The sequence below is a fragment of the Pogona vitticeps genome, chromosome 1 (assembly GCF_051106095.1).
Source record: "Pogona vitticeps strain Pit_001003342236 chromosome 1, PviZW2.1, whole genome shotgun sequence".
Lineage (NCBI taxonomy): Eukaryota > Metazoa > Chordata > Lepidosauria > Squamata > Agamidae > Pogona > Pogona vitticeps.
The window spans coordinates 252,405,680-252,431,385 of NC_135783.1; the positions used below are offsets into that span (position 1 = coordinate 252,405,680).

Sequence of the window (25,706 nt, forward strand, 5' to 3'; positions counted from 1 at the left end):
ATGAGATGTTACATGGATTGTGGATTCCCTGCAATTAACCCATTTCCCCCTACAACACCACTTCCTCAGATGCAAGCCTTAGCCATCAAATTTTCAAAATATGACTCACCTGTGTTCACCTTAGAATGGCTAATCACAAAGCAAAGCACAATAAATTCAAGAAAAAGCACATGTATGGTGAACAGATCTCTTTTATTACTTGAAGGAGCACCTCATCTAAATGCATGCAAAACATATTGTTTAACTTGAGCCTTGTGTAAGACAAGGCCACACTGTCCTGAGGTATAGGGAGCAGCACAACATAGATGTCATTCTCCTGTTTCATCTTTGAGACTCAAACCAAGAGGGTTAGCCCCTTGTTCTCTCATGAGTCTAAAGCACAAAGTAGTCCTTTGGTATCTATTTTAAAACAAAGGCTATATGTATTAATCCACTGGGACCACCATGAAGAATAACAAGGGAAGAAGACAGATGAGAATCTGCTTCATTCCTGAGAAAACAAATGATATATTTAATTTCCTTTGAAGTATACCTCTCTGGAAGTGTGGAAGGGGCATGGATACCTTGTATAATAACTGTTTCTCTCCAGGGATTAGGGATTTAGCATGGAGAAAACAACACAGCTGGGTGAGATAAAGGGATTTTGTACTGCCTGTGATCAGGTGGTTTTGAAAAGGTAGGTCCTATCTGAAATTACTTGATGTTTCCCAGCAACCTGAAATGCGTGTTCTTTGAAGTGGGCTTTTATCTGCATAAGAACCTGTTTAAATGTAAACACACCAACTCATCTGGTTTCAGTAATATTTCCTCATATCAAGGTGTTGGTTTAACATGCTGCTAAGAATCACAACATACTGTACATGTGGGGAATGTTGGCATGGCTTTCCCTGCCTTACGGAATCATTTAATTAAAACCCAGTGATACAAACATTGAAGATAAATCCAGCACAAACTTGCAATGGGATTAACGGACCTTGTATTCTAATTGTTCTGCCAATTTTGGTTATAAGGGAGGGGAGTAAAGAAAGACAAAACAAAGCAATAGCCAAGTAGAAGATACCTGAAAACAACTAGCTGTCTTGATAAGGCAAAAATAACAGTGCCATTCTGTGTCATGTGGTAAAGCGTTTAGACAGTGATTATTATAGATGTGCTTTGTGACTTTAATGCTTATTGATACACACCATAATTCACTATTTTATCATTCTTGTTCTTCCTCATTTTTTCCTTACTGGAGGTTGAACACCATCATGTTGTTCTGACTTTGGATGCAGCAACTCTGAACAGTGATGTTGTGTTGCATCCAAATCAGTTGTCAGTAGGTAAATTCTTCTCCTGCCTCCATTTCTTTTCCTACATTTTTTTTAACTTGAATGTTCAGGTGTAACAAGTTTTCATTGGCTGTTTTCCGTGGAGTGTTGCTTGTCTTTTTCCATATATGTGATGCACAGAGATCAAAATGAAGAAAAACACATTGTGTACTTGTTTGTTCTTCAAGTGGTCGTCTATAGGTTCACACAGTCCCTCTCCCCTCTTCAGTACCCATGGTTTCCCTGCATGATGTGAATTTTGAACTAAGTCTATAGCACTTGTAATACTTGTGTTGTAAATAGGGTAGCTGGGGCTGTGATAAAACGATCTAAAGGGTCCAAACAGTGGCTATGTATATGCATAAATCCATATTTTTCATGTCAGCTCAAAGAACAAATATTGTAGGTAAGGAAATTGTTTTCTCAGTCTAATTCCACCCCCCCCCAGGTTCTTAGCATCCAGTCACCATCTATAGCCTACCAGGGAATGGGGACTTTTTACATTTCTACATAGCCATGTTGAGTATACTTAGAAAATATAATGTGGTACAGTAGTCTTCTTTTGGCTCACCATATCTCAGTGGTACAGCCAACTGTGAATAGCTACAATCACACTTGCAGTTTTCCATACCAACACTAACCTAGCATTTTTCCTATGGCCTTGGGATGATATGGATCTTAATGCTGCTCAAGGTCAGGCGAGGTTTAGAAGTAATTTAGTTCTTTAAGTCTCAGTGTTTGAGATCCATCACCCTGCCCTATACATATACTCCGTGTGGTTATACTCTAGATTGGTATAAAGAAGAAGTGGACAATCTTTTTTAAAAAAAGTCCTCATTCATTCATTGTGCTTCTGTTTTGCTTTTTCACTACAAATAATGCTCAAGATCAGTCATTATCATAATTAAAACAAGTTAGACAGATGAGAAAGAAATAAAAAGTAAATTTAAAAACCTGTACAATAAAACCATTAAAATCATCATCATAACCAGTAATTTAAAAAGTTGAAGAGACCAGTTTGAAGACATGTGTCATCACATCCTTCTTGAAAGCAACAAAAGTGGGCGTCATGATGCCACCATGAACACACCCAAAATTGTCTCATTCCAGACGCCAGACGGGGTTAGCCTGGTTAGTCCTTGGATGAGAATGGGAAAGTTAGGAATAATCCTGTCTGAAACCTTGGAGAGCCATTGTCTGTCAGAGTTGACAACATTAGACTAGATGAACCAGTCGTCTTTCTGAGTTGCTGGCTTCCAAAATAATTACATATCAGAAGGAAGTGTATTCCATAGTCTGGGAACAATGCAAGGGAAGACTGTGGGACTCCATAGACAACAATACTCCGAAGATGACCCCTCCTGGTGGTTTTAATGTATGGAAAGCATTCATAGAAAGTAGTTGATCCCTTAGATATCTGGGCAGGAATTTTCTTTTTGGGAGGTCATATTTTCTGAGGGCTAATTTGTCAGGGCCATATGCCAATGAGGCTGAAGCCAGGATGGGCCATGCTAATTGGAGCTTCAGGCAAACTTCTATTTCCCTGCCACTACAATTTTTTTCCCCTTTGGATATCATTTTCTCTGCCTTCACTTCCTTACAGCGTCATCAAGGTCACTCTTGCCAGAGGTCTGAATTGATCCACTTCTGAGGACTTTCAAAATTAGGTTGATGACTACATAAATACCCCCTGGCAATTCTATTTCTGCTTCCCTTCCTAATGATCCAAATGTGCCTTTTTCAAGCAGCCACATGCTGGGTGGTTGTTTTCATTGAGCTCTTTGCCATGACTTCAAAATGTCTTTCCTACTCATTTACCCCAACCTCAGATCTTCACATATACAGGAATAGGGTGAGAGAGTGGCTCAGTGTGCATAACTTCACACTTGTTTAAACTGAACTGAATTTTAATGTCTTTCTTTTCTTAACATGGAACTACAGCAGACATATAGGAACTTCTACATGGAAGCGTCAGCACTAAGCCAGAATCTCTCACTTTTAGTAAGACATTCAGGATTTCAAGCAATTGCAACTTCAGAGAAGGAACCTTTCAGTGTGTAGACAATGCAGAGAAAGATGTATCACTGAACTGATGCAGCAGCTTTGTGTGTTCCCAATCAGACTTGTACCATGGCCTCCTATGATTGTTCCTGTTAAGAGAAGGTGGAATTAGACAAATGTTGAATAAACATGGTGGAGCTGGGTTTGCCCCATAAGATACTTGACTTGTACACTTACTTCAGAATTTTAACTGGATGATTCTTGGTACTTAATGTTCCTCCAGTTCAGTTCTCTAGTGCTTGTATGTGCTTCTGTAATGGCCACTATTAAATTAACCACTTGGTTTGGTTTTCACTTATTATTTTGTTGGGGCTGTATTTCTAATAGCCCCAACTGGGTTCAAGCTTCCTGCTATGGGTGGCCTGTATGCACGACACCCTGCTCAGTTAAGTACAGTACATTTTTTTGAAACATCAAGTACATGTTTAAAGGGTTTTTTTTTCCATTATGGTCTGGTTATCTTTCTTGCTCCTTATAGAATAGTTCTTATTTATCTTGAGCATTTAACTTTTGACATCTTCATTTGACACTGGTGGACTTCTATCCGGATTTCTTCCTCAAATGTTATGTCTTGTCTAGGAAGTTGCTACAGCGGCCAGCCGGTCCTTTTCTGACTAGGAAAGGATAAGCTCATCATTTGTAAATTGATACTATTAGGCCTTCCCTGGACTGCAAGCTATCAATTCATCAGGATCAGCAGCTTTCAGGTCCAGAGTTGGAGACTTTTGCCATTACATACTGTAAATATCATACCAGTGGAGGCAACATCTTCAGTTCCTTCACTGAAGATTGCTTTTAAATGACTGCCCTCACTTCCAAGCAGCGCTGTCCCCAGCATTCGCCAAAATGAGGCACCTCCCTCAGTCAGCAGATTAACCAACCACAGTAAATTCATCCCTCATGGGTGAACCCCTTCAGCACAGTGCTGAGTCCAGGTCTTCCCATCTATAACAGAAAATGTTGGCTGTAGCATCATCTCAGTATTTATTATTATTGCACACTTATCCTGCCCTTCCCCTAAAGAATGGCTGACAAACATCATTAAAAAAAAACAAATTAAAGATACAGTAAAAGAAATTAGATATTAAAATATCATAATCACTAAAATCATTAAAATTACCACAATTGTAAATAAACAGTACTCAGTAGATGGTTGTTAAAATTTGAACAAGTATATATTGTATTTTTCATTCTTAATGTTTACACACAGGGAGCAAGCAAGAGAGAGAGAGAGAGAGAGAGTCTTTATTGGATACAGTAACTTGCCTAGGAACATTTTAAAACTCACTTGTGGGTCCTCATCCACTGATCTTTAGTACTTGTGATGCGTGGTCATCCAGGGAGTTATACAATTCAGCCTCTTGCCCTGCTGTAGGTGCCATTTCTAGTTTGTAATTTATGCTGCTTTGGCATGTGGATGTCTGAACCAAGCAGAAAAAGAGACACATTCCATGAGTGAATAAGTGAGCAAATTATTAATGGAGGCCCAACTAGGGCACAACCCAAAACTTTAGTTTATCTGTAGAAGCTTCCTAACTCTGCATGGATATAGAGCCCATATGTGTGACTTAACTAATAACCAAAGAACTAGTTACAGTAAGTAAACTGTTTCTGTTGCTTTGTTCTTTTCTGCACATGCAACGAGCAGAAAACTGAGAAGGAAAAGGAAAGAGAATGCAGTTGGGTTATTTGTTTGGGTTTTTTAAAAAATCTCATTAGTAGTGAAAATAGCTGTCCATTAAAAGCGACTATGACTCAGGCTGTTTTTTCCTTCATTGTTCTTGGAGAAAGTAGTGCAAAGGAATGATGGTTAATGATTGTGAAAGATGGATGACTGGCTAGGGCAATGTAAGATGCAAAGAATCTGCTCTTTTATGCCTGAACAAACTGAACTTGTGTTGTTTTCACTAGGTTCCCCCCCCCCACAACCCGTTTGTGTTGCTAACTTTCTCTTTACCCCTAAGAACAGCAAGAAATAACGGTCTGTAACTACGTAATGGTCTCTTACATTTGTTATTTTGTTTTCAAGAAACACAGGTGTTCTTGACTTGGGTGTGCCTCAGATTATTAAACCATCAAGGCCATTTTGGAATAGCTCAAATTAAAAAATATATATAAAAGTTAGGCTTTAAGGTGCCACCACATTTTTGTCTTTTTAAACTTTTTATTTCTGTTTTGCTTTTACCCATAACGCCTGCACAGACTAACATGGCTACCCCCTTCTACAACTACAGTTTTTGAATAGATTGCTTAAATGCTGGAATACATGGTGACAAGAAATGAGGAAACTAAAAAGCAGTCTAACTGAAATGTTTTCTGTGAATGGAATTCAGTCTGAGAAATTACATCGCCCTCAGAATATGAATGTATCTGTGTTAAGTACTGTAAGATGGAGCTGACTTGCATGATCCAGACAGGGCTTTTAAGATGAGATATTTAAGAAGCTGTGTTACCAGTTACACACCCACACCCTAAGTGAGTTTCCATGGGTGCCCAAGCATAGATTTGAATCCAGGTCTCCTGAATCCAACACTCTTATCTACTACACCATATTAGTGTCGAAATATGACTAACTCTGACAAAAAACACAAATACTTTCAACACAGATGTAAATTTCTGTTTTCTTCATGTTGCTGCCCAGGAAGGGCAAAGAATTTCAACCATATTTTGTGCCTAGTCTACTACAGAGCATAAATTGTTCTAACCTTTTTACTTTTCACTCTTGGCAAAACAAAAGACAGAACAGTGGTAGATTTTAATAACAGTGATGATTACCATGTTCATTTAATAGCATGTTTCTCGAGCTTTGTGAGCACAGATTTCACAAGGTCCTCGAATGAATTGCAAGGACTTTCTGATACATATAAATTATACCTTCAAAGGTATGATGTTGTCCTTGTGTGTGGTCTAAGCTGCTTTATAGTACAGTCTGTGTTAAGTCTTGCATAACATTTGAACAAGAGCCCTGAAAGGCAGCATGGTGTCAGTACCGGAACGTATAAGAAATGAAAATATTTCTATGTTCTTGGACAATACAAGGTGTTATATGGGAGCTCATTGAGAAGCTGTGGGTGTTTCTGATTTTCTGTGCTGAAAATATTAAACGTTGCTCTCCTTTTTCCTTTCCTGCCTTGCTCTTCTCAGTCTATGCTGCTTTGGATTCAGAGAGTGAGATTAGTATCTTTATTTTGATTTATGAAAGGATCTAGCAGAAAAAGGATGGAGGTTTCAGAAAGTTGACATCTTTTACAGGGTGGTTGTAAGGATTACTGAAACAATGTGTGTGAGGTTTTTTTTAACCTCTCAGTAAGTAACACGTAAAATTGATAAACAAGAGTTTGTTCCTTATTACAGCTGTATAATGAACACTTCATTATATTGCTTAAAGGAAAGAATTTAGCTCTATGCCATTCTGGTAGTTTCTGCTCATGCTACCTGTGAGCAAAACCCCTGGAAAATCTAGACTCTTGATCGCATGTAGAACCGCCTGTCAAGTAGGATTATCTTTACAGACATTTTATGGTTAACTGGGAAGAATTCAACAACTGAAGAATCATTGGACTGTTATTTATTTATACAGTACTTTTTAGGAGGTGAGTGGCTCTCCAAGTTGCATAGACTGAGAGTCATGCTTAGCATGAAATTTCCTGAGAGAGGAAAAGTTGAGAAGGGACAGAAGAGGCTAGTCGCTGGGAGCATGGCTTGGCCTTTCCTCATTCCCAAGTAATGCGTTCTGGCAGCTCAGAAGATCTCCTGTCTTGCAGTTGAATAGAGCAGTGGAGGAAGCTATCATAAGAAGCAGAAAGGTTGTCAGTTGAGTATAGGTACTGCATTAGTTTCAAGCGTGGTTTTGAGTCTCCAGAAGTTTTCACCCAATGAGTTGGTACAAAAAGTAGAGGATGGAATGAAGAAACAGAATTTGAAAGAATAGGCCAAATGTAACTATGAGGTCTGCATTCCAGACTCAGTCATAAGATGTTCTCTGTGAACTGAATCATCAGTGACAAGTACTGATAACTATCAGATTGCACTTAGCATGCTATGACAAAGAATCAGGGGCAGACACCAATTTTCCAAAATGTGAAGGCAAGCTATAACTCCAGTGGCTACTAACAGGTACCATATCCAAAACCACCAAGAGCAACAAGAACAATGGGTGTTGACATGCTAGGTTAAGGCAGTTGTAGTATTCAGGCAGCAGATTTGAAGGGGGGGCAGCAAAACCAGGTCCCTCATTGTTTTTCCTGAGTCTCCTACCCGTTACCACTTGCCAGGGGACAGAGATATGTATCCCATATACTTGTTTGATTTTCTAATAGGACTTGTTGCTTTTGGTGTACCATATGCTAGAGATCATGTTAGATCCTGCTGCATTGAAGTTACAGTTAACTGATACTCCAGTTACTTTGTAGCCTGCAGAATTAAATTGTAAACCTCCCAGAGAGTGCTTTAAATGAGCACCCAGTGCTTTAAGTGCTATGGGGAAGGTAGATAAGCAGCATGCTTTGCCATAGATAGATAGATAGATAGATAGATAGATAGATAGATAGATAGATAGATAGATAGATAGATAGATAGATAGATAGATAGATAGATAGATAGATAGATGCATGCATGCATGCATGCATGCATGCATGCATGCGTACATGCGTACATGCATACATGCATGCATGCATGCATACATACATACATACATACATACATACATACATACATACATACATACATACATACATACATACATACATACATACATACATACATACATACATACATACATAGAATGGGAAAGGAAAGGCTGCCCTGTCCTTTGCCTCAGGCAGCAAAATGTATTTGACAAGCCATGGCTTGGATTTTCGTTCCCTAAGTTGTTAAGGAAACTGTGTAATCTTTTCTAGCGCTTTCCTTGTAGTAGCAGAGCTAGTAACTTACAGTAACAAGTTATGCCTTCTGTTTTAAAAAAACCTGGTAAAAATGAAGAGTAAAGATTATTTGTAGCCTCACCGAGTTGAGGAACCCATTTGATCTACCAAATGTGTGACTGCACAACAATCCTGTTTCTCTGTCTCCGCACCAGTACAGAGTTGCTTCCATTCCTGTTAACCAATCACACATAGCCTTGGGAGACCAGTATGGCTTCTTTTTCTGTGAACAACCTATCAAAACAATAGGGTGTTGCAGTTTTTACAGACTGTCCTACATGGTTGCAGTTAGGTCTGTCTGCCCATGAATCAGACCTTTTAAATGTTTGGTCCCAGAGAAGAGCAGGAGTAGTAGTAGTGCCAAAACCTTTTTGTGAAAGGGTCTTGTCCGCTGTGTCTGGCAGCTGCAGTTGACAACGCACACGCACACACACATTCCTGCTCACTCTGCCTGAGGGTTGGAGTGATTGACAAGCAGTTTGTGGATTCTGCAGTTTATGAATATTGATGCTAAAATAAAGAACAGCACAGGAAAAAGGAGGTGTTGGTGCTTCCTGTCTGGTTATGATGTTGAGCACTGTTCCAGATTCCCATATCTTGGTAACCACAGATCCCTGAGACATCCTTCAGTTTTCTTCCATCCACATTACACTTCTTGATGTGCTGTTTGCCATAAGTGTGGCAAGTGGATACTTAGGTTGCCATAAGTGTGGCAAGTGGATACTTTTGCAGCATTCTTAATCTAAGATATATTCACCTTTGCAAGAATGGGAAGCCTGGGAATTGTGTTCAGATAACTATCTGAACACATCAAGCATTCATATTAGCTTATTTCAAAATATCACACCCTTGGGAAATCTTGATTATTAATGCAAAGAAGGATTAGTATCATAGGGTTCATTCAGGGCCGGGTTTAATTGGGGAGATTAACAGCAATTTCTTGATTTGTCAATGCTGCCATTGTAGAATTTGGTTTAATGTCACATTTATGAAAGTGCTGTTTTAGATCCTGCTAAGGAACCAGTTGTATGTCACTGAGTGCCCCTCTCCTGAATTAACAAACAGTGTCATTGTTATGTACTGCCTTGGAACACAACCTTCAATCTTGCTGTTTGGTACAATCAAAAGCCAAGGGAGCTGTGGCGGCTGTACAACATATTCCAGAAAAACATAGCTGTTTGGCAACTGTTCACATACCTATCTGCCACCACCAGTGCTTTTGCAAGAACTAAGAGTAATTTTAGATACATTTGTGATTATCCTGACTCCTCTAAATGTGCTCCTATTTATTTTCTGGTTCATTTAAAACGTTTTATACATTATGTTTTGATTATAAAATAAAACTAATAGCACTGGCATGAAGTATCATAAAGTCTGTGTGAGTATTATTAATTACTCATTGTGTCCCAACAGCTTTACCTGACACTCACGCAGTAGAGGCTTCACCTACTGTGGTAGTGAACTGTGCACAAACTTTCATTGGGTGGGGGTGGAGAAGCAATTGTACAGTCTTCTTGATGAGGCAGTGTTTTGTTTACTCCAAGCTAAGATTGGGGGGCATTTTAAAAAGTCTATAGAATGCTAGAGTATAATTAATCAGAAGATGCCTTCAGATGTTTAATCAGCAACAAAGCAAAGGAAAAGGACTCCCTGTTCTGTGTGTTTGATTAATAATAATCACGGATATCATGTGGAGAAGCTATGGCCCTTCTGACTTTGAATTGGACTTCCCTTCAGCCCAGTCAGCCAGGATAATCAGGGATAATGGCAGTTGGAGACCAATATGGCAGGCTATAGGTTCCCCACTCCTCATAAATGAAATCCAAATATGTGTGTAATAGCTGGAATAGGATGATGTTTATGCCTCTGTTGCCTGAAGCTTCTTGTCCACTCTGGTTGAAACATTGTGAAGCCACTGTTCTGAAGAATGGTTCTGCCAATACTATTAAGATTCATAGCAACAGTTCATTAAACTATATCCATGATGTGTATGTGAGGGAGAGGGAGAAGTGTGAGTGAAAGAGCATCTTCAAAACAGGAAAACACCTCCTAAATATCTTTATTCATTGCACTGCTTAACGTATTTTGATATAAAACAGCACTCATGTTTTAGGGGAAACCTAATTTGCATTACCTGTAGACAGAAAGCTGCTTTCCCTGGAGAATAGTGAGACTGGTTTTTATTGAAAAATAAATAATTGTTCTTTTCCCTTCCAGCATCTCTTTTTTCCACCATAGCCGTGACCTTATAACCATAAATTCAGCTGCAGATGCTACTACAGTACAGTAACTAAACTCTGAATTCTGATACAGAGCGGCGCCCAAAAAGGGAGGTGTAGTGTGCAAATAAATTGCAGATTGTAAATGATTGATGATGGTAGAGGCCGAGAGCTTCCTGTGCTCATGGAACATACATAAAATGAAACGACAGGTCCCCATGCACCCTCTCTTTCCGGTAGTGCAGTTTACTTTGGAAGAGACTCCTTAGGAAAACACAAATGGCTGAATTGTATCGCAGTATTGATTTGCAGGCATTTGGTCGAACTGCTGCCAGTACCACTTTTGTCTTTTTCTTTACATACACTTGTTGCAGGGTTGTATCCTCAAGTGCACTTTGTCTTAGTACCTCTTTATCCACATCCACTACCCCTTGGTCTTTTCATTTCTCTAGAAAGTAGCTGATTTCATTCACACATTGAAACCTCAGCTTTAAATATTTTCTTTATGTATTGCCGCCTTGGATCCTTTTTAAGGAGAAAGGAGGGGTAAAAATATTTTAAATACATAAATCTGTAGAGGGGGAAATCAGCAGAGTTATTCAGTCAGACATTTTTAAGATTTGTGGCCAAACATAGAATTACCATACCTGAAAGCCACCATGTAACATAATATTCACCTCTTAGTGATGCTTATGGTGTCATTGCTGCCCCTCTGCAATGTGGCAAGTTGTAGTCTTTACATCTACCAATCTAGGAAATTTTAAACTTCAAATTAATTGGGAAATTGTTTCATTTTTGCACAGTTTCCTTTCCTCTTTCTATAGGAATAGGGCTTAGGATGGTCTGCTTTCCTAATGCCACATTTCCCTAAACAAGTGTGAGTTTCATGTCTCTTGCTCAGAACATCTGCATTATGTAACTCTGCTACCACTTTCACATATTTCCTTGCCCACGTGAATTGGAGGATGTGTTTTTTTAAGAGACAATGCAGTTGTTCACACAGGACCATCTGAAGTACCTTCTCTGGGTTTTCTGACAATCAAGAGCCTATGCCTGAGGGAAGCTTTAAGTCAGTGTGATGCTTGAAGAATACAGTACCTGAAAGTCTCCATGTAACATAATATTCAGCTCTTAGTGACTGGTATGTTTATGGTGCTGTTGGTGCCCCTCTGTAATGTGGCAAGTTGTAGTCTTTACTTCAGTAAATAATGAATTTTGAAAAATGTATGGAAAATGGCAGCAAAACTATCAGAAATCTGGACTTCCTTTGGCGACCTAAAATCCCTTCAGTATTGGAGGAAACTTTATTTTAAAAACCATGTAAAAGTATTTTCTTTAGGAGTTAAAAAAAGAGAATAGCTATGATAAATGATAAAGGACTTGGGAAATACGAATTACTACATTTTGTAGTGTGTTGCCTAATATCAGAACCAAAGAACAACAAATGAAACTTGTGTTAGAAACATTTTGTAATTAGCTGTGAGGAAAGATCCCTTTCCACCTGGTGCGTGTGAGTTCTTGTGAGCCAGAATCCATTTCTTTATATGGAAGAAGTAGATTTTGATCTGAAGAAGTGAACTTTGATCTATGAAAGCTCACATAAAGGTACATCTGTTGGATATTAACTAAATATACTATCAGTATTTATAACTGAGCACTTAACAAAGATCAAAATATACTAGTTTAATATTACTGACACAAATCTTTTTCAGTTAACATCTTCTGGAATAGGCTCAGTCACTTCTATATCTCTCTTGTATTCCATTTTTTTTGTTTAATCTGGTGAAGAAATAAATGGCATTCCTCCAAAATTCAAATACTGTATATATTTCTTATCATTCATAAAGGCCTAGGAGATGGAGTGGAAATTCCTATCAATAATTAAAATTTCTTGTTAAAAAACAGCAATTAATTCCTTTCAACATTTTAATTTGTCATTGATATAAGCAGAAAGACTGGCAAAAAGGAATAACAATTTTTTTAAAGTATCGTGAGATTTTAAAGACTAACATATTCATTTCAATGTAGTTTTTGCAATTTACAATCCACTTCCTCAGATATATGTATTAGAGATGCGTACAAATTTAAAAATGACTCACCACATTAATTCAAAAAATCTCTAATTCATCTATTCTTATTCGTACAAATAAATGCCCCAACAAATATGGTGATTTTTAAACGATTTTTGAGTTGTCCTTTGTTTAGCTCAAAAATGCCTCTCCCCAGCACCTAGAGACACCAGAATTGCAGGAAAGCTTCTTCTGCCTCTCCTCTACAATTACTCCAAGTTTGATGAAGATTGGATTTCTCCAAGCCAGCTGCTAAGGGGTACTTTCCTGGGAGGGCATTTTGTGGATGTTTGAAACCCAATTTTCACCAAACTTAGAGGAATTGTAGAGGAGAGTCGGGAGAAGCTTTCCTGCAAATCTGATGTCTCTAGGTGCTTGAGGACCATTCTATAAGGTTTTTGAAGTAAAAAATAAATTGATGTCATCAGCATCTCTGATCAGTCTTGACAACTCAAGGCCATAGCTTCCTCTATTGAATAAATCCATCTCTTATTTGTCCTTTCTTTTTTTTCATGCTGGAGCAAAAAAGACATTTCTTTTGTCCAGAATTGCTCAGTCAAAACTGAAGTGGGGAGCCAGGAGTCATTTTTTTTTTCAACAGAAAAGAAAAAGATTGTTTGTGTTCCCTAATTTGTTGCCAAGAACACTTCTTGATCTCTAGAGAGAAGTACTGATGCAACCTTTCCCTCAATGACTGCGTACATGGCCTTGGAAGGACTGGGCCTCCGGGACAGATGAACAGCAAGCAGGAGGTGAGCGGTGAGTGAAGCTTCGCCTCCTGTTAGCATGCTCCTATTAGGTTCTAATGCCACTGCTGATCTGACAGGAGGCGGAACTTCACTCCCCATTGCCTGTGCTCCTATTAGATTCTAATGCCACAGGCACAGTTGATCTAGCAGCAGCAGGAGAGAAATGGGGAGCGAGGCCTGTGCTCCTGTTAGGTTCTAAGCCGCTGCTGATCTAACAGGAGGCAGAGCTTCAACTGCAGCTCACCTCCTGCTCACCACAAGTACACACACACACACACACACACTCCGGTCCTTGAGAAAATGGTCTTCAACCAAACTGGACCCTGGTGTCAAAAAGGTTGAGACCCACTGCTTTAGATGGATTGTAATGCATTATTGCTCTGACTGGGTCTTTAGTACTACTTGTGTTTACCATCTCTCAGAATGGTATATGTTTGTCCTCGTTAGTATTTGCATTGTTGTTTTAGCTTTGGCATTGTCTTTTAATGATGTAAGCTGCCTCTTTATAGTCACTGCTCTTAGCTTTAAATATTGTCTTTTGATGGTGTAAGCCACAGTTGTATGCTCATTGTTTTCAACTTCAAATACCGTCTTTCAAGGATGTAAACCGCCTTGGGTCCTTATTAAGGAGAAATGCAGGGTAAAAATATTTTAAATAAAACATACTGTCTCTTAGTTGGCTATACTATTGTAAAATGAGATTGATGCCCTCTAAAGGTATAAATACAATATTCTGTCTGTCTGTACATTCTTTGTATTTCACGTGTCCTTGAAATGTGCAATGTGCTGCATTGTTTTTGTCACTGGAGTTTGCAGTATTCCTGTAATTCATCTTTTGTGCTTGTGAAATGCTTTAGTCTAAATTGGGTGGATTCACCCTGCCGTTTGTCTGCCGGGCCACACAGATGGACGTTACCCTAACTCCTCCCACTTATGTGCATGTTCCTGTTTTTACTTGCCACATGTCAGCGTGGATGTAGTTGCATAAGCAGTTGCTAGAATAAAATGCTATTTTATTAGTGTGTTTTTTCTGTCCCTAACTGATAGGTAACTTTTAAAGTGATCTGTTTGGATATCTTATCAAGCAGTATAAAGACAATAGGTAATAATAATGAATAAACAATATACTTTAGAAAATCTGTATATGTCTGAAATGGAAACAAGGGCACAGGCAGGCCTGCATGCATCATACATTATATTATGTATACTGGTTGATCTTATAATGGCTGAACGTTGTTAGTAATTTTTTGCTGGTTTGGATAGTGCTAAGCTTAACATGCGGAGATGGTCCTGTATTAAAAGGCAGTTAAATAATGAGCAGAAGTAATAGAATTACCATTGCATTAGAATGCTGCTGTTGAAAACCAACCATTTCTCCCCTCCATCTCAACAGGTGGTAATAGCAGAGGCAAATTCACCAGAACTGAAGCACTTAATCTTGCCTTCTTCAGCACTGTTGCGACATTTTATCAATTCTGCTCATATCATGAGTTGTTAATTCTGTTTACTGTATGGGCTGAGAAACAACCAGACTACTGGGATTTACATGTATTTGAACAGTCTGTTTTGACTCTGAGAGTTATTTAAAAAGGCTTAGAATTTCATTCTGGGCTAGATAATGTTGAAGTTTAAATCCTGCTGGTTGAAGGACTGTCTGGCTAACAAAGTAGTTTTTGTTGATCCAGTTTATATTGGACAGACAGTGATTTTTGAAAGTCAGCCATTAGATGATTAAGTGAAAATAGTGTATTTTGTACTAGACAGTCATATGATGTGTTACCCTCTTAGAATTTTCCTTAATTGTCACTCATTAATAATCCTGGGCCATATCTGTCCCTGGCATGGTTCTTAGGAATGTTGACAACAATTACCTTGCATCACAGGTACCTTTGGTATACAGTATAGGATCACAGGTGAACTTAAGTCTTCTCCAACTACTAAGCACAAGAAATTTCCTCTCACTTTTTTCTGGGAACAAAGACCATGAGAATAGCTGACCTGGGATGCTAGCAAGCTCTTGTGTGGTCTATACAAAACTGGTCTTTCTTCCTGGAAAATTACAGTCATGGTCTGTCCTCAGTCCAGATCCTTTCAATATTTAAACAAGGAATGGCCCCTCTAAGTTGATCCATTTCCTTTCTTTTACCTGTACAACACTTCCTGAGCATATGAATCATCATAATGGAACAGAGGGCCCTAAGATGATACACAGGTTAGGAAAGTGTGACTTTTCGTGATCATTCTGTTTGATGTTTATAATGGGTAATGCGTTCAGATACGCATCACAGAATATCGAGGCATTAAAGTTTTCCTGTATAATATAGTAATTTGTGCCATCTAGCTGGGTGAGACTTCTGTAAGACCTCTCCCAGGAGCTCCTATGTGCAAAGTGCTCAGAAGAAGCTTACTCCCTCTCATTTCAGGGATGCTTTTCTTGTTGTTACGTGCCACCAGTTTGCCTCCAACTTCTGAATGAGAGATCAAAAGCACTGCTCTAAATTCAAGTTTGTGGTTTCCTTTAGAGAATCAGTCCATCTCCTGTTTATTTTTCTTCTTTATCTGCTTTCAGTCTTTCTCAGCATTATTGATTTTTCCAGACAATCCTGCCTTCTTGTGATGTGCCCAAAGGAGGACAGCCCCATTTTCATCATTTTTGCCTCTAGAGAAGTTTGATTTGCTCTGTGTAGGACTCACTTGTTTATCTTTTTTACAATCCAGGGTTTCTGCAAAGATCTCATTCAGCACCATATTTGAAACAATTTTTCCCCTTTTTCAGTTTGCTTTACTGTCAAGCTTTCAGACCACCCATACATAGTGGTCAGGAATACGATATTGTGGATGGTCTTCAGTGACACATCCTTACACCTGATGATCTTTTCTAATTCCTTCATTGCAGCCCTTCACGTTTCAGATGTCTTCTGATATTTTGGCTGGAGGTTCCCTTTGGATTGATGATTGAATCAAGCTATACAAAATCTTTAACAATTTCAATTTCTTCATTGTCAAAATTAAAGTTGTGTAGTTCTTCTGTAGTCATGGTTTTGGTTATCTTAATTTCAGCTGCAGTTCCGTTTTGACATTTTTTTCATTGAGTTTCACTAAAAGTCGTTTCAAGTCATTGCTGCTTTCTGCCAATAAGGTGTTGTCATCTGTGTACGTATCTTAAACCTTCATTGGTGTGCTCCAACAGTCAATGGATATTTGCAATATAATTTCAAGTGCCACTTCCTTTTTGAAATCCAGTTTAAACATCAGACATTTCTTGACCCATATAAAGTGAAAGCCACACCTTGGGCATCACTTTGCATGCCTGGGAAATTAGAACAATGGTCCTATACTGCACTCCTTAGCATCTCCTTTCTTAGGGATTGGAATGTATTTTGAATTTTTTAAAAAATATTTTATTTGTTTAAACTTATACCCCACACATTTAGTGTACAAGCCACTACCCTGGGCGGCTTCCAGAAAATAACAAAACATGATTTTTTTAAATGAACATATAAGAACAGAACCCCCTTTGGCAAATCATGGCCAGCATAAACTTATTTCAAATTTAATATTACAAAGGAGTGAGGTTTGTAAAGTCCTGGGTAAGAAGCCAAGTTTTAACTTCTTTTTGGAAGCTCAGGAGGGTGGGGGCCAATCGCACCTCCACCAGAAGGCAGTTCCAGAGTGGGGCAGCCACTACCAAGAAGGTCCAGTTTCTGGTTGATGATTTCCGGACCTCTCTTGGAGTGGCCACCTGCAACATCAAGGACTGGGAGGTGCAGGTGGGATGGGAGGATGACCTGAGAGAGGAGCGTTCTGATAAATAGCAAGGTCCTAAACCCTGAAGGGCTTTATAAGTTGACATCAGTACCTTGAATCTGGCCCAGAAGCATACTGGTAGCCAGTCTGTGGGCCAGTGTTTTGTTTTCTTATTTTTTGGCACATTGTTGTTACACTTGTGACAAATTCAGTCTCGGTGGCCTAAAATAGTTCTGTCAGTATTCTTAGCGTTTTCAGAGCAGCTTTCAGTTCACTTTCTAGAACTGAAGACTCATCACAGGATTCCTATTCAAAGTAGTCTGTCATTCTTTCATCTCTTCTTTTTAGGTCTTCAGTATGTTGTTTCTACTTTCTCTATTTTTCTCCCGATCAGATAGTGTGGTTCCCAGTTGGTCATTCAGCATTCCTAATCTATGCTTAAATTTCCCTTTGGTTTCTATGTTCTTCTAGAAGAGATATCATCTTTTCTCCCTTTTTTGTTCTATATGTTTTCTGCACTGGTTATTGCACTAGCACTCTTTGTCCCTGTTGGATAATCACTGAACTGTATTCAGGGTTCTGAGCCAATTTCTGTCACCTTTTGCTTTGGCTTCTGGCCTGGTCTTTCCAATTGTAAGTGTTTTTTTCCATCATACCTCTATGTTTTTCTTTTTCTTTTATTACAGGAATTGTTATTTTACATTCTTCTCTAATAATATATCCTGTTTTAATCCACAGTTCTTCTGGTTCATGGTCAGTTAAGTTTAGTAATGCAGATCTGTTTCTTATGTGGACTTTAAATTCATCAGGTATGTTGCTTAAATTATATTTTGGCACTACAATTATTTAGTGTTCTTTTTCAGCTTTACTTTAATTTTAGATATTAACAGTTCATGATCAGTACCAGATTCTTCTGGTCTTGTTTTGGCAGGGAAAAGCTTCAGCTCTCAGCTTCTCCATCTCCTCCGAGTTATGTAGACAGTTTGGTTTCTGTATTGAACATTTGTTGATGCCCATGAGTACAGTTGTCTCTTTGGTTGCTTGAAAGATTTTGCAATAAATAGATTGTTGGTTTTGCATAACTCTATGATTCATTCTCCAGCTTCATTGCTATCCCTTACACAAAATTTTCCAGCAGTATTTGATTCTTTGTATCCTAGTTTTGCATTTCTTATTATTATAGGCATGTCTTGTTTTGGTATGTGATCAATTGGAACCCTGGATAAAAACTTTCAGTTTCATCTTCTTCAAAACTGGTATTTGAAACATAGTCTTGAATGATGGTTATGTTGATAGGTTTTCTATGGAGTCTGATCAATATTATTTGGTCAGACTTTACATTATAGCCTCTAACTGCCTATGCTATATCTTGCCTCAGTATTAGAGCCACTCCATTTCTTTTGAATTTGTCATTTCCAGAATAGAACATTTTGAAATTGAACAAAGACAGGAATATAAAGATAGTAAAGAAACTGAAGTTGTGTGACTGAAAACATCTCAGTCCAGTCCACCTTAGTTCACTGACACCAAGCTCTGTACTGTTTATATGTTCCGTTTATTTATTTATTTATTTGTTTGTTTGTTTGTTTGTTTGTTTGTTTATTTATTTATTTATTTATTTATTTATTTATTTATTTATTTATTTATTTATTTATTTATTTATTTATTTATTAGATTTCTATTCAGCCCCCCTAGACAAAGTCTACTCCGGGCAGGTTCCATTAAACATTATAAACTAAAACAATTAAAACAATTAATATTAGTAATGCTCAAGATGGGAAAACAGAAAATTATAATAAGAATAAAATCAAGTATTGACAGAAGGGAAGACCTGCCTGAAGAGCCAAGTTTTTAATTGGCTCTTAAAAACACCCAGCGAGGGAGCCAGGTGGATCACTGATGGGAGGCTATTCCAGAGCCGAGGGGCCACTGCCGAGAAGGCCCGGTTTCTTGTTCTTTCTTTCCGGGCTTCTCTTTTTATGTTGCTTTATGGTTTCCAGTTTATCTTGATTCATACCCTGCTCACATTCCATCTTCTGGTTGTATATGTTGTGCCCAATTGGACTCTCTTTTCACTTCTATGCATATCTGCCTCTAGATTTCCTGTCAACTTTAATCTAATTGTATAATTAGTGGCAGCACTATTTGTACTTTTTCTTTGCTGTTCCTCAGTAGCTGACTGAGTGCTTTCCAATCTGGAAGTTTCATCTTCTAGCGCTGTCTCTTGTTTCAGTTTGGACTATTTCATCATAGGGGTTTCTTGGGAAGGAAAGTTCAGAAGAGAATTACCATTGCCACCTTCTGTTCCATACTAATACCCTGTTTCCTCAAAAGCAAGACCTAACCTGAAAACAAGCCTTAGTATGATTTTTCAGGATGCTTGTAATATAAACCCTAGCCCAAAAATAAACCCCAGTTAAGTGAAACCTTGCCCTTCACCGTTGTGCAGCAACCAGAAAAAGATGACATGACTGTATTTGAATAAATGAAGATTGTTGTGTATGAATATAAGACCTTTGGGTAGTGTGGGCGGAATGAATGAATGAATGAATGAATGAATGAATGAATGAATGAATGAATGAATGAATGAATGAATGAATGAATACATACATACATACATACATACATACATACATACATACATACATACATACATACATACATACATACATACATACATACATACATACATACATACATACATACATACATACATACATAAGAAAGACATCTCCTGAAAATAATCCCTAATGCATTTTTGGAGCAAAAATTAATATAAGACCCTGTCTTATTTTGGGGGAAATGCTGTAAAAGTTCACTTCAATCTCACCACCATTGGGGGACACTTCAGGACTGTATAACTTGCCTGAGGTTCACAGCATAGCTCTTCTCCCAGGCAACACAGTGGAGAATTGAACTTGGGCTGTCCAACAAGCTCTGTATAGTACAGTAATTGAAAATGGAATATTCTTGTAGTTTAATGGATACGGGGTGTGTGCATGAAGGGGAACAGCTGGTAGCTTTACCCCCTGACCTTACGAAGGAAAAAATGCGTACTCAGTTCAGTTGTGTTGTGTTTTGGTCTGATTAGGCTCTTAGAAGTCCTGAAAACCCTTGAAAGAATATTTCTTTTAAGTCCTCTAAAATTTCTTCTTTTGACTACAGGAAAGCAGTTAGTGTTATAAGCGCACAGATATTTTCTTAAATGCACTTCTTTTTATGTGCTGTCAAATAAACTCTGATCTATGGCAACCCTTTTCAGGATTTTTCAGGTAGAGAATACTCAGAAGTGGCTTGTCATTCCCTTATTCTGGGGTCATCCCGGGACTGTGCAGTTCACACAAGGCTGCACAAACTGGCTCTGTTTCTCAGGAGGCACACTGGGGAATCAAACTCCTGATGTCTGGCTCCAGACATACTGTGCCTAAACCACTGGAGCTATCCAACCAGCTAAATGCACATTACCACTCTTCGTATGTTCTAACAAGCAGCTTGGCACAGTGGTTAAACTGCAGCAAAGCCTCTGTTCAAGCGGTGAGTTCAGTCCCCACAGGTTCAGGTAGCTGGTTGAAAGCTGATTCAGCCTTCCATGCTTCTGGTGTCGGTAAAATGAGTACCCAGCTCACTGGGAAGCAAGAGTGTCTTTTGTGTAATTATGCTGTGTAAACCACCCAAAGAGAGCTCTAGAACTATGGGGTAGTATACAAGTCAAATCAATCAGTTGCAGTCTCCTTTGCACTAGGTTAATCTTTGCAGTTAATATTTCTCAGTTTACGTTACATCCAGAGATCTGTGTCTAAATGTTACGTATAGAGGAGAAAAATCGGAAGCACACATTCAACGATGTGAACAATCAGTCTGCTTCTCTCAGGATGTTGTTACTTTGCATCTGTGTGTGCATGCACACGTGTGCCTAGGTCTTTTCCTGTTTTCAGCTGACGTACTTTTGCACTTACTAAGGATGAGAGATGAAAACATTCTTGAGGTGTGGCATTGTTAACCAAAGGAGGCTTTCCGATGAGGGCCGATTGCAACAGACTGATATCTGGCCAAGAAGCCTTAGTTCTTCATTCTTTTCATAGTTTTGGTAGGTGACTAATTCTCATCAGGTTAACATGGAGCTATATTTAACCTGCAGAATTCTTGTTCTCTGGTGCCTGCATTGACAGCTGAATTGAATACATTCTGGAAAAAAGTTTGGGGATACTTGGGTCTCGCTCTGTGAAACCCCAAATGTTTTTTTTTTAATGGAGTATATTCTTTTCTGGATTATCCATGCTGTAGTTTTTACGCCATTATACTGTAAATGTTATGCTGGAGTAGCAGTTATCCTCTACTTCAGTCTCCCTGGATAATCTTATGCAGATGTGAAAAGGAACGGGCTAATGTTGATCCTCTAATATATACAGTGATAGCGGGGAACGATGGGACTATTTACTGTGGCCCATATCCTACTGAGCTTCTGCTGAGCAGAAAATCCTGTCGGCAACATCATGCTGCTTAAGCAGGTGCTGCCATTGTGTGGCTGGAGGGTAAGTTTTGTTCAGGGAGATCTCTGCTTGCCCTATGGCAGTGCTTATGCAAGTGATACGATCTTGTGTCCCTACACTGGCAGGATTTTTGGGCTCATCTGAAGTTCAGTAGGATACGAGCCTTTGTGTACAGCATACTATTCCAGTCAGGTGATTTTTGAAAATCAATGAAAAAGTCAATATAGTTAGTTAATCATTTATCCTCTCTCCAAGAACCTGTTTCTGCCAATTAATGGTGCCTAACCCAGCATAAATATTTGATATTAGCGTAATTCAAGCTGTAAGGCTTACTTGTTTTTTTGTGTTGTGTATTAGACCACTTGTGTGACTGTGATTAGACTTTGACTACTTCCACATTAGCCAGCAGAATTTATTTGTTTGTTTGTTTGTTTGTTTGTTTGTTTGTTTGTTTGACTTCTATGCCACCCATCTGGCTACAAGGCCACTATGTAAGTTAAAAGTTCTCTCTCTCTCTCCCCCTCTCCCCCCCAACAGGTACTTTTATAGCAATTTCTTTTCTGGCCAGATCTCATTTCAGTTATTACATGCTGGTTGGCAACACCTTCACAATGTCTTGTGCTCATTACTGTAGTGACTGAGTGGTTATGAAATGCAACAATGCTTTAATCTTGTGTTACTCTTCAGTGATTTAAGCTCTTCGATACAGTCTGTTTTTGAGGAGTCAAGCGTGAACAAAAACAGGTTAATTGTAGTTAGCTACAAAAATGTATTGGTTTCTGAAGTATGAGGAGAATGAGATATCTCTGTCCTATTTAGTTACCTTTCCTTTTGGGGAGATTGATGGAAGATAAAGAAATCTATGAAAGTGAAAAAGGACACTTGAGCCTCCCCTGTACTTACGTATTTCCTTTTGAGTCATTCTGCAGATGATCAACCCAGGACTGCTTGTTTAAAGCAAACAAGGTAGAAATTATAGGAGTAACGAGAGTAAAATGTACAGACTCTCCAAATTTCCTTCAATTTCAGCTGTTTAATGTTTTTGCTTCTGAAACAGACTGTGACACGAAAATGTATGTAGGAATGAAATCAGACAGGGCACTAAATGTCTGTTTGTGTGAAATCCCTCTGCAGGGAAGAGTCACGGCCATGAACCGGAAAGTCTAATCCCCTGCTTTCTTGGTGATGGAGCTGAAGGTCTGGGTGGATGGTGTCCAGCGCATTGTATGTGGCGTCTCAGATCAGACCACCTGCCAGGAGGTTGTCATAGCATTGGCACGTGCCATTGGTAAGTACTCCTTTTCTTGGCTTTGTCTGAAAAGTAAGCTTGCAGCACAGTCAAGTGTATGTTTACTCAAAAATAAATTCCATTGAGATAAGTGGGTTGCCGATGGGGAGAAAGGCAGCAAATGAAGAAAGGAGGAGATGCACTCTCCTATCAATATAGGTTGGACAGCAGTGTTTGCCCAGATTTCTGACTCTAAAACTTATTGCTACTTATGCTTCAGAATTTTCATGTCCCTGGTATGGAAGCAAGGATTGCTCATGTGCAATAGGTGAAAAGCACTGGTAGCCCCGTGAACATTAGCTGCTCATACCGAGGATTTGCACAGCTTTCACTCCATATCCTGCAAACATTTTCCTTTTTAGAATGGGTACCAAAGGACTTCGTATGTGAGGACTAATTTGGACACCATTTGCTGGTGTGGAAATTATTCCAGTGTCTGTGGATCCCCTGCTGAATGTCCCCCTCCCCCACAACACAGTTTCATAACTTCTACTGCTTCTGCTACTGTAGAGTAGCCTATATCCTCTGCTGCACCGGAAGCTTTGCCTCTTTGACTACTTACCCTTCTGTCCCCACAGGGAATTTGGTAGACATGGTAGGGAAACTTCATCTAGACTGGAGTTTACATTGGGATAGGTGAAGTAGAGTGGTGCCTTGCTTAACTATTTTAATTGGTTCAAAAAAATTTGTCGCTAAGTGAAAACATCGCTAAGCGAAACGCGGTTTCCCATTGAAATGCATTGAAAACTGGATAATCTGTTCCAATAGGAACGAATTGCCGTCCTTAAGCGAAAATCACCATAGGAAACATCGCTAAGCGAAACGCAGTTCCCCAGTTGAAATGCATTGAAACCTATTCAATGCATCTCAATGGGGGGAAAATTAAACAACAAATTAAAGAAGAGTCAGAACAAAGTCGAATTTGGTTAACAAAGGGTTTATTAAGTGCACTTTATGATTTCAAACATTTTAAACAGTAAACTTTAACTTTATAACATTTAAAAAACAGCAAACATGAGGCTGTTTAAACCATCATTAAGCGAAACAGGGGACCCAAAAATTTAATCGTTATGCGAAGCATGGTCCCAACATCGCTAAGCGAAAATCGCCCATAGGGACCATCGTTAAACAGAGCGCAAAAACGCTCTGAAAAAGTCATCGCTAAGCGAATTCATCGTTAAACGAAGCACTCGTTAAGCGAGGCACCACTGTATAGAGGAAAGCAGCTGGCTCTTGTTAGTTAGTGTTGTCACTTCAGATAACACTACTCACAGGCCTATTTTTCATGTGGACTAATTATCCACACAGGCTCCATCTTTCCCTTCAAATTATTTTTCCTAGCATTGGCATTTTTTCCTCTGGGAATGTTTAATAATGACACTGAAGTAACATGAGATGAAATTCTCTCTTTCCACCCCCTCTCTCTTTCATTATATACTGCTCTATTTGTGCAAACACTACTCTGCGTAGTTTACAGGTTAAAACTTTAATAATAATAATAATAATAATAATAATAATAATAATAATAATAATAATAATAATAATAATAATAATAATAATAATAATAATAATAATAATAATAATAATAATAATAATAATATAATTTATTGTCATTGTAAGTATATACACAGACACCCAGAGACCAGACACATGCACACACATAACATTCCCCAAACACTCCCCACCCACTAGAAGTCCCCCACTAAAAATACAAACATCTACACCTCAGGCCAAGTAACACAGTCCAACTAATTATTCACTACTGGTGGTCTTTAAGCTCATTATTAATTGCAATTATAGCTCTAGGATAAAAACTATTTAGAAAACGTGTGGTCCGAGTCTTAATTGTTCTATATCTTCTGCCAGACGGTAACAGTTCAAAAAAGTTATAAGCAGGATAGGAAGAGTCTGTCGGGATGCTGTGTGACTTCCTCAGACAGCGGGATGTGAAGATGTCATCCAGGGTTGGTAGCTGGAGCCCGATGATATTCTGGGCAATTTTAATGGTTCTCTGTAGAGCTTTTTTGTCCGCTACAGAGCTACTCCCAAACCATGCCAGAATGCCATAGGTTAGGACACTCTCAATGGTGCTACGATAGTAGGACAGAAGTAAATGCTGTGATAAATTTAACTTCCCGAGCATTCTCAGGAAATACAGCCTCTTCTGTGCCTTCTTTATTAGCATGTTGGCATTTATAGTCCATGCATAACAAAAATTTCACATCACTTTTCAAAGTTAGAATGCTGATAGCACTTTTTGTGAGAAAAAAAAACCCAGGTATGACTTAATATACATAATAACACATTTCAATTGAAAATTAAAAACATATAATGGCATGCTGTAAAATAGAATTAGATGAGACCATAGAAATTAGGATAGAAATAGTTTGTTTACTCTGATTTGATGGCTGCTGTTAGGAGGCACTGGTCTTTCCGTAGAAATATTAGAATAGCCATGCATTTCTTCCCTGTTGGCCATGGGCAAGTGTGTCTGGTGAGAAGGATTTAGCAGCCTTAACTGGTGCATCTGTATGGTGAAAGAAAGGAACAGCCAGAAAAACGCCTGCTCTTTCTTGCCTTCTCTGTGCTATGGCATGAATGGCAGGATTCCCTGCCTTTCCTTGTAGCCTTCTGCACCTCTAGATGAAGGGAGAGTGGTAGGACTAGCTGGTGGCAACAAGCAATGGCTGCCTCATATTAACAAGAGGCAATACTTGTGGAAATTTGCACTGTTCCTTGTCCTTTTGATTGTAGTTTGGCTGCTGTCTCTGAGTGGGGCTACTTTTTTATCCTCTTCGCATTTAATTTGAAGGGAGACCCTATAACATGATGTCCAGAGTACAATATGAGC

General features: G+C 38.8%; 1 protein-coding gene across 6 annotated transcripts in view; it reads left to right on the forward strand.

Moving 5' to 3' along the window:
* Nucleotides 1-25,706, forward strand: part of RASSF7 (Ras association domain family member 7) — a 132,651-nt gene that overhangs the window by 90,207 nt on the left and 16,738 nt on the right. For 5 of the 6 annotated variants that reach the window (XM_072985605.2, XM_078383653.1, XM_072985607.2 and 2 more), the window contains exon 2: nt 22,702-22,855. In XM_072985605.2, coding sequence (XP_072841706.2) covers nt 22,753-22,855 — 103 coding nt within the window. In that variant the 5' untranslated portion in view covers nt 22,702-22,752. Of the gene's footprint in view, nt 1-18,532; nt 22,059-22,701; nt 22,856-25,706 lie in introns of those variants that run through there. The other variant, XM_072985606.2, reaches the window with a different exon arrangement.